This window comes from Mustela nigripes, chromosome 12 (genome assembly GCF_022355385.1).
Source record: "Mustela nigripes isolate SB6536 chromosome 12, MUSNIG.SB6536, whole genome shotgun sequence".
Classification (NCBI taxonomy): domain Eukaryota; kingdom Metazoa; phylum Chordata; class Mammalia; order Carnivora; family Mustelidae; genus Mustela; species Mustela nigripes.
The window spans coordinates 50,286,148-50,295,718 of record NC_081568.1 but is presented as its reverse complement, the minus strand read 5'-3'; the positions used below and the strand labels follow the sequence as shown (position 1 = coordinate 50,295,718).

Sequence of the window (9,571 nt, the reverse complement as noted above, 5' to 3'; positions counted from 1 at the left end):
AATGGCCACAGAAAGGCAGTATAAAGTACACATTGAGGGGTGTATGTTTCAGGGAGAACAGTGGCAGCGTCTAAAATAAGCTGTTATAACAAACCGAAGGGTTTTAAGGGTAAGCTTTCAAATGAGATATACTTCTATTGTCAGATTATAGTTCCTTGTCAAACACTTCCACTAATTTTCATACCATTTTAAGCAAATTCCAAAGAATACCAACTGCGAGATTAGGAAGAGTCTGTTAAAGAGTTGCTTTATTAATACAAAACATACAAACTATTAAACACTAAGTAGTTTAAATATCTAAGTCATAGCAAACAGGTGGCAATTCAACATCCAGGGTCGACAGAACACTTGGAGACTGCAACAGATCTAGAAAACAAATTTTTTTATTCAATATCTGCAAATGCTTTAGTCCATCTCAACAGACATTGGTTGTCAATTTTACTCACAAATTCTTATTTTCCCCTTTGTCTAATGAATCCCTAGCCCCACCCCAGCTAGACACACACACACACACATACACTCAATTCTTGAAATGTGGCTAAAACCCCAGAATTAAACTTCATTAGGAAATAAATCTTAGACATACCTGAAACTCCATTACTCTGAGAGACCCAAGTAAGAGCCAACAATACGACTATGGTAATTTATAAAATAGTATACGCTATCCCATCAGAACAAATCGAAAACATACAGAGGCCTCCCACCTTGGTAGTAAGATTTTGCCGTTCTGTGCTATTGTGCTCAGGTGTCTTGATCCTAGGTTAGCTTTGGATAGAACTTGGAATTCTCATTCCAAACAAGTTGATTACACTTCAAGTTATAAGCTATGAAGCAGTATCCTAAATTTACTCTTATTTTATGCATCTAAACTGTCCAGATTCCAGAAGGACTTAATTTTACCTGGGCATTTGGGACTGAAAACAATACCAACTGAAAGCAGTTTTCATTATTCTGAAACTTTAATTAATCTCTTAAGTTTGAAACAGAAATTACTTATAGGCTAATCTTCTACACAATTCTGCCCCCACAGTAATGGAACCATTAGGACACAAATAATCCGCAGCCCTTCTAGAAGGGCACTTGTTCACTTACTAGACTCCCATGGTGGAGAGGGTATCTTCAGAGGTGAAGGGGGGCCCAGGTGTAACAGCTTTTCAAGCTCCCTCTCCTCATCAAGGATCATGAGAGGCACTCCATTCAAGGGGAGGTGTGCAATCTGGTGTTCTTCAGGCAGGTCGAAACTCTCAAAATCTGCCACAAAGACAAAGCACTTTATCAAGGCAGTGGTTCTCAGAGTGGTCAGGGGCCCTTTGGGGGTCTGAGACACTTTCAGTGGAACAGTGAGGTCAAACTCTGTGCTTAATAACATTAACACCTTCTGCTGTGTTGACATTTGCAGTGATGGTACAAAAGCAATGATGGATGGAACTGCTGTGCCTTGGCACAAATCAAGGCAGTGGCAATAAACTATATTTTATAGTCACTACTCCACAGTACCATTCACTTGCAGTAAAAAATTGCCAGCTTCACGTCTCACTTTGCCATCTGCAGTAAGAAGTATTAATTTTATTAGCTCTCAACCCTGAAGAACAGTGGTCTTTTTAGTATTCTGTATGATGAAATAAGTACGCCATAAAGCACTTCTGCTGTATACCAAAGTACCAGGTAAGCTCAAAGAAAACGAGATTTGCATGATTATTTGGTTTGCAAGCTAAACTAGAGGCCTTTTTCCTGGAACACTATTTAGTTGAAATAACAATGGATAGACAAACTGGTTACTCAAACTTGGGTATTTGTAGCACATTTTCTGAGAGGAATGAAAGAAGTTCTATCACTTCAAGAAACACGATATTCATTGCCAATGATCACAATTCCAAGAAAAAAAATAAAACTAGAATTCTGGAAAACTTATCCGCAGTCATTAGCTTGCCAACTTCCTAATACACTTTTCTGAGGAGATCCGTGGTGGCATTAATGTGTGTTTGATACTGCATAATGACACACTTCAACATTTGGATGAGCTACAGTTCCCAGTGAATCATTATTTCTAAATGATCAATGTGTGATAAATGCAAAAATAAAAAATACATTCAAAGTGCAGAACAGACCAGTGTATTTTAGCACTTATTGTCAGAGTACAAAATGTTCACTGATAAGGTTTCAGATTACACATTGCAACCCTACATTTGGAAACTGCCACTTGTTGGGTTTTAGTCTAGTAAGAAAGAAAACTCTCCACATTTATTTGAAAAGACTATTGAAATGCTCTTCTTCCCTTTGTTTTATTTTTTAATTTTTTTTAAGATTTTACTTATGTGAGAGAGAGAGAAGGATTACAAGTAGGCAGAGAGGCAGGCAGAGAGAGAGCGAGGAGGAAGCAGGCTCCCGGCTGAGCAGAGAGCCCTATGCGGGGTGCAACTCAGGATCCTGAGACCATGACCTGAGCCAGAAGGCAGAGGCTTAACCAATGAGCCACCCAGGTGCCCCTGCTCTTCACTTTCTTAACTGTGTATCTGTATGTGGCCAGATTTTTTTCAAGTACTTCAACCAAAACAAGAGATACAATAGATTGGATGCAGAATCAGAGGACAACCCAGTGCTTTATGTTAAACCAAATTAAGCAAGTTTTCAAAAATAGAAAACTACACAATTCTTCTGTTTTAAAAAAGTTATTTTTAGGTTTTAGAAAAAAGTTACTTACATTAATGAATGGGGTTTTTTTTTTTTAAGGAATTCATATTTTTTATTTAAATATCCTGCATTAGGAATCAAAATTGATAAATGACACACAAAAGTTCTCTGGTGTCTTCATTAGCTTCTAAGAGTTGTGAAAATCCCACAACAAAAATAAGAACTACTGGGTTAAGTCACACTCCTTCTTATAATCCAAGTGCCTTACTTCTTAGGATTAGAGTAGATTTTGGGGGGGGGCACCTGCCTCAGTTGGTAGAGCATGATATTCTTGACCTCAGGGTCTTGAGTTTACTGAGATTACTACAAGAAAACTTTTTAATTAAAAAAAGAATACAGCAGGGGCGCCTGGGTGGCTCAGTGGGTTAAGCCGCTGCCTTCGGCTCAGGTCATGATCTCAGGGTCTTGGGATCGAGTCCCGCATCGGGCTCTCTGCTCAGCGGGGAGCCTGCTTCCCTCTCTCTCTCTCTCTCTGGCTGCCTCTCCGTCTACTTGTGATTTCTCTCTGTCAAATTAATAAATAAAATCTTAAAAAAAAAAAAGAATACAGCATATTTTTCTTGATAGTAACAGAAATAGAATTTAAATATTCTTTCCTCTTTTTGAGAGGTTTAGCATTTCCTCAAAAGAACAAAGACGGAAGGAGAACCCATTGTTTTCTGAAGTGTGAAAGTTCTTTAAAGCCTAAATACTAGGAATTAGCCTGCTCTTTTAAAGACTGACTAAAACCCAGAAGTTAAGAAGGAATTGAGTGATATGGAACTATTTAATTTAAAACCATTTAATTATATGGGGGTACTCAAGTAGCTCAGTTGGTGAAGCCTCTGCCTTTGACTCAGGTCAGGATCCCAGAGTCCCAGAATCAAGCCCCACTTCAGGGTCCCTGCTCAGCAGAGAGTCCAGTTCTCCCTCTTCTGCCCTCTCCCCCTGCTTGTGCTCCGTGTCTCACAAATAAATAAAATCTTTTAAAAAAAAACAAAAAACACTGAATTATAAAGGAAACCATAAACAGACAAAAGAATCCAGAGGGAAAAAGTCTGCAACATATTAGGGTTAATTTCCTTTATCCACAAAAGCTGTTACAGAAAAGGAAAAAGGAAAGGAAGACCTATTATCAAAGAAAAACAAAGATACCAACAGGAAATTAAAAAACAAACTATAGGAGGCCGATAATCAAGTATGCTCACCACACATACATGCTCCCCAATTTAAAACAATAAGATACCCATTGCCCTTTTGATAAGTTTAAAACATCTGCTGTTAGAGATTAGAGAAGCAGGCATCAGCCACTGTACATGAATTCAGTAATTTATGCTATTTTGGAGGACAACTTGGCCGTATCTCTTTCCTCAAACACAGCATATGGAAGTCCTCCTTCCTGATCAAGATGCATAAATCTACCTCATTTTCCTTAATGGCTGAATGGTAATCATCAGTATGGAAGCACTCCGTTTTATCAAATCTTAATCACATACCCTCAGAGACTCAGCTATCCTGACAATCTCATAACAATACAATTTCAAGAAAACTGCAGAATTGAATTATATAAAATGTATTATATAAAAGCCAGAGACAACCTGGATGTACAGAATGACTAAATGCCCTTTGGATGAAAGGGCAAAAATGCCAGCTCAGAAACCTAGAAGGTGCTGCAGGACCTGCCCACAGTCTCACCTCTGTCGGCCTTCCCTCTGCCTTTGTCCCAGAACCACTCCAGTCCTTTGTTCCACCTCGGGATCTCTGCACACACATAGGTGTGGTGCTCTTGCCTGGCCCCTCCCTGCTTCACGTAGCTCTCCCCTGTTACCCTTTAAAAGGCCACATCATGGCACTTCCTGAGAGAAAGCCTCCCTGCTCTTCCAGGTGAGGTTCAGTTCCCTCTAATGGGCTGGTTTCTCCTTCTCAATTACAGTGAGAGAATTTGTTCATGTTTGACTTTCCCTCCAAATCATAGGCTCCATCAACGTGGGCCTGTCTTATTAAACACTGCATCCAAAGCCTGGATACAGTAGCCTCTCCTCCAGTGGGAGTAGATTAAAGCTTGAAAAGGTGCTTCTATAACAGAAAATACTCCAGATACATTAGCAGGTTGACGGAGTAAAAATACACATGCTATCACGGACTATGTGGATTTTTTTCAGACACTGTTCAATTTAACATAAAACTCACTTTCTAAAAGGCTTGCCACAAAAAACAGTCCCATTTAGACTTATTCAATGTTAGTGAACAAATCTTATCTCCCTTATGTTTTTGAGGTCAGGAACAATGTTCTCCACATCTTTGTACCAATTCCCCTTCTGACCTAAGATGTTCCTTACAAATAAATCTGTCAACAAGTACGTTTGTGGAAAGAAACCCAGATTTAGACAGTCTTATTACAGTTTTGGGTCACAGTTCACATTCATATCCATATCAGATTAGAGCTGAATCGGATTCTAAGAGAAACTCAAAACTAAAGCATTTTTGTAATACCAAAAGAATACTACCTAAAGGATTGAAGGGAAAGAATTTTTCTATTTCTGGGTAGGTGTCATCAGAGGCAGGAACAGAGCTTTTTGCTTTGACAGTCTTCTCAGTCACCTAAAACCATCCAAGAAAATATGAATTAGTGAAAGGCAAGCCTTGTCAACTGATTAGGACAAAAGATCATTAGTCTTCTTCAAGACATGTGACTGCTTCACCAGCTTTTCAATCTCATGCTGACTTCTAAAAAACCATAATCCTTAGTTCTCATAATTACATACCAATTCTGCCAGCAATTCTAGTGGCATGGCTCAAGAGTTAAGTCTGAAATTTAAGTACCCACACCTCTCAGCACAAGTCACCAAGAAGGCAGAATTAATTCAGAACTAATCAACTCATTCACTCAACCTGTCAAAGAAAACAGCATGACTCACCCACACAGAAGCTAATCTGAGAAGCCATTTTTGGGTTTTGGAAGTGTGATTTCCATCTATGTTTCCCCATCAGTGCTCCCTTAATTATTTGCTTAGTTATTATTAAGTTGAAATACACACACTGAGTAAGATTCAGCAAAAGACAGTTAAGCAGTTTAGAAGCCTGGATAATTCCCTAATCTTAAATTGGCAGATAGGCAGTGTACTATAGCAGGCCAAAGCAGAAGCCTGCACATTCCTGATCCAACCTTACGTCATATGTGCATACCTATAGAAATCCTTAAAGCAGGGTTTCCCCACACTTCAGTTCTGTGTCACATTCTCATTATTGTTGCCATAGCCTTCCAATACTTGAACCTAACATTTCTCTTACTCAACTTAGTTTAAAAAGATATCTTGTTCTAAACCACACCTCAAGTCTTATTTTAATATAAAGTACGAGGGGTTTTTTTTTTTCCTAATACATAATAAAACCACTTATTTTAGCAAATGACGTGTAAATCTATGTGCTGAGTCATCTTTCACAGCAAAGTCTCCTCAGTCGGGGATGCAGAGACTGTTAACTCGTGCACACACACTAAGGTCAACATGCTAGCAGAGTACCTGGTGCTTCCTCCAGGAGGCCTTTGGGAGGAGCATGGTACCTCCTAAGCTATTATATTAGCTCCATGACCTCCGGCAAAGAACCCTCCCTCTCAATCCTTTCTATGACCATACATAGATACTACCAATCAATCTTCTCCACACTTATTAAGAACAGGTGAGGCAGAAATATTCACCAGCTGCTTCTGAGACTTCTGATCTTGCGGCACAGAGGAAGACCACAAAGAGTAAGCTTCCCATGTTTCCCTCCTGTTAATCCATATCGGGTAGCCTACATTTCCTTGCATTCACAAGAGAGAAAGCAAAGTAGGAGGCCTATAGTCACTTTAAGAGTCATAAGCGCTAAAGTGTTTCAACAGTGACTTTGTAGCCAACACTTACCTTTTTGGCAGAGAAGGTTGGCTGCTTCTGTTTGAGAGGTCCACTAGTCTTTACTGAATTTTCTGTGGCTCTGTTGACAGTTCCCAAAGCCTTTCTGGCAACTCTAGGTACGGCTGCTTGAGTATCAAACATTTTGCCTACCCGTGGTGTTGAAACCTGAGATCTCCCATCTAAAGCTTTGACTGCTGAGGAAAAAGGCTTACCATAAGATTATTCAGGCAATAAACACGGGTGCAGCTAGAAGGCTGGCTGTGTAAATCAACCCGGCCTCATTCTCATCCCCAAACTCAACCTCCACTTTTGTTGGTGGCATGGCCATAGGCCTAACAGTACTTCGGTTCTGTACCCCCTTAATTATCTGAGGTACTGAACATGAAAAAGAGACCCAGGAGCACGTTGCAATAGTGGTATTCGGTAATACCTAACTCAAGCTGTCAAGTACACAGAAGGCCGCCCCAGCTCCGGGACACGCCCACAATTGATTGACAATACCGGACTCGGGTTGCAGCCGGTTTTACTTACAAGGCCTCGACCCCAGCTTCAGCCCGTCCTTGGGAGGCACACGGGTGCTTGGTTCTCCATTTTCCTTATCAACAAAGATCAGGCTAGCCATTCTGGACCAGCTGCGGGTATGAAACATACATTAGACCCCGGGGGTTATGGAAGAAGACAGAAGCGAAGGTGTAGCACAGACCAAACTTTCTACCCTGAGCACGTCCACGCAAAAACTAGAGCTAAGGAGCGAGCTTAGCCCGTTCTTGAGCCAACAGGCATTTAATCCAGCTCTTAACTCTTGAAACCTGCGCCGGAGGCTCTAAGTTCCAGACGACTGGGCGGTTTGGGGCTGGCACAGGTCCTGGTACTCATCAGATGGAGGACTGCCCACGCAGAACGAGGCCGTGGCTCAACCCGGCTCGGCGACGCAGACGACCCCGGGAAGCCCCAGACCCCGACCTCCAAGCCCTCCGGCTTCCAGCCCCCAGCCCCCAGCCCACCGTCCTCCTCGCGGGACCCGCGCTCCCAGCCAGTCACTAACCCACGGTCCACCCACGTCGGGACCAACAGCCAAACTCATCCGAGACTCAGCCTCCAGAGAGTTCCCCGGACTCGGAGTTTAAACCACAACTCACGCTCCTATTGGTTCATCTTCCCAGGAGGCGGGACCGTGGGTGGGGCGGAGGCTCCCAGGAAGAACCAATGGGAAGAACCCATGGGCGGGGGGGGGGGGGGGACCCAGGCTCCCGCAGACCCGCAGGAAGGTTTTTCCCGGGAAGTTGGTAGTTTGCTTGCTGGGAAGAAAAAGACCGAACCTGCGGACACCTTTGACTGTAGGTCATTTAATGGGACTTATTTTAAACCTCTTAACTTTATTTTAAACCTCTGTATCTTAACAATACATTCATCACAGCTGCCTGGAAGGGCCCGGTGGCGGAGGGCACAAAGGCGAGGGAAAGACCTGGGGAATAATAAAATTATAGATAAGGAATTCCAATTCCCAAGATAGGGGGAGAAATAATGCTTGAAAAAGTTAATGACCCTTATTCTATTTTTGTAGTAAATGGAAATAGATTAAACAAATACAAGGTAAAGGAATAAAATCAAAAGACCAATACTGCGGCGCCCAGTGGCTCAGTGGGTTAAGCCTCTGCCTTCAGCTCAGGTCATGATCCCAGGGTCCTGGGATCCAGCCCGGCATCGGGCTCTCTGCTCAGCAGGGAGCCTGCTTCCTCCTCTCTCCCTCTTTACCTGCTTCTCTGCCTACTTGTGATCTCTCTCTGTCAAATAAATAAAATCTTTAAAAAAAAAAAAAAGGACCAAAACTGATCTGTATCATCCCATCCCTACTCCCCACAGGTCACTAGATACATGCTAACTTGTAGGGAAGTTGAGAGAGAACTGTTGAGCCTACATTATTTCACAAAAGATTTAGCACCACACCTGGCATAAACGCAGTTCTCAATATATGTTAGTTCATTTGCCTTTCTTCCCTAGTATTTCAGAACCAAAATTGGTTGAATGATTAATTCATTCAATATATATTTATTGACTATCGTTTAAATGCTAGACATTGGGCTAGGCATCAAGAAGAAAAGATCCTAACTCAAGAGGGCAAAAAGGACAAAAAAAACCCAAAAACAAAACATGCACACCTTTATTGCCCCTTCCCTGTCCTTTTCCTTTTATTCCCACTCCTCTCCTTGTTTTCTCTCTGTATCTCCCTCTAAATATTTCAACTCTATATTGCATCATCAGCACATGAAAGTGCTCACTTTGAAACCATATCTGTACAGCACTTATAGCTCCGAAGTGGGGAGTCTCTATCTCCTAAGGTCTTTGGATGCAAGATTTCTATCTCCCCAAGTTAAGTCTTCCCTTTACAACAGTAAGTACTGTGTCTCCCAAGTTCATACAGAAACTGAAAAATGCTTTAACCACCTCCTCTTTGAGTGATTGTTGTTTTGGCACCAGACCCACTTTACTACTCCCTACTATTACTAGATTACCCAATTAGTAACCACCCTCCACTTATCACAACAACTAGATGCTAATTAATCCCAGTTTATTCTAATCCTGATTTACAAACAGCAGCCCATCTAAAACTCACCCCTTGCTTCCCTATGCTCTCCTCCAAATCCTCCATGGGGGACCCCAGCCTTACAAATCTATTTCCATCTCTTCCAGTACCATTATAAGATTCCTCTGTGAGATGTGTTCCCTGACTTATGCCTGGTGGTTTTAAAACAGGCCTCAACACTTCCAAGCATATTTCAGAAATTGTTTAAAGAGATGAAAACAAAGTGTGGGTGATTCAGAGACTACTCACTTTCAAACTATTGTCTGACTCTGTCCCTTCACCTATTGCCCTGTAAATATCAAAGTTAGTTATTTACATTCCTGAGCTCTAGGCACTGCAAATTTTTAATAAGAAAAAATATATATTGTATTATAAGAGGCTTTTATTGAGGCAAGGATGTGAGCTATTTTCACTTTTACTTTTT

The 9,571-nt window shown here is 41.5% G+C and overlaps 1 protein-coding gene across 2 annotated transcripts; it reads right to left on the bottom strand.

The window, feature by feature from the left end:
* Positions 1-221: 221 nt before the first annotated feature.
* Positions 222-7,696, bottom strand: PTTG1 (PTTG1 regulator of sister chromatid separation, securin). 2 transcript variants are annotated; one of them, XM_059416551.1, is made up of 6 exons: positions 7,609-7,696; positions 7,095-7,195; positions 6,573-6,757; positions 5,178-5,271; positions 1,093-1,251; positions 222-366 (listed from the first exon to the last, which is right to left on the bottom strand). In XM_059416551.1, the coding sequence occupies exons 2-6, from the start codon at positions 7,183-7,185 to the stop codon at positions 290-292; spliced, it is 606 nt and encodes a 201-aa protein (XP_059272534.1). In that variant the 5' UTR covers positions 7,186-7,195; positions 7,609-7,696; the 3' UTR covers positions 222-289. The 2 variants fall into 2 exon arrangements, with proteins under 2 accessions (XP_059272534.1, XP_059272535.1); XM_059416552.1 differs by having other exon boundaries at positions 6,573-6,754.
* Between the last annotated feature and the right edge of the window lie 1,875 nt (positions 7,697-9,571).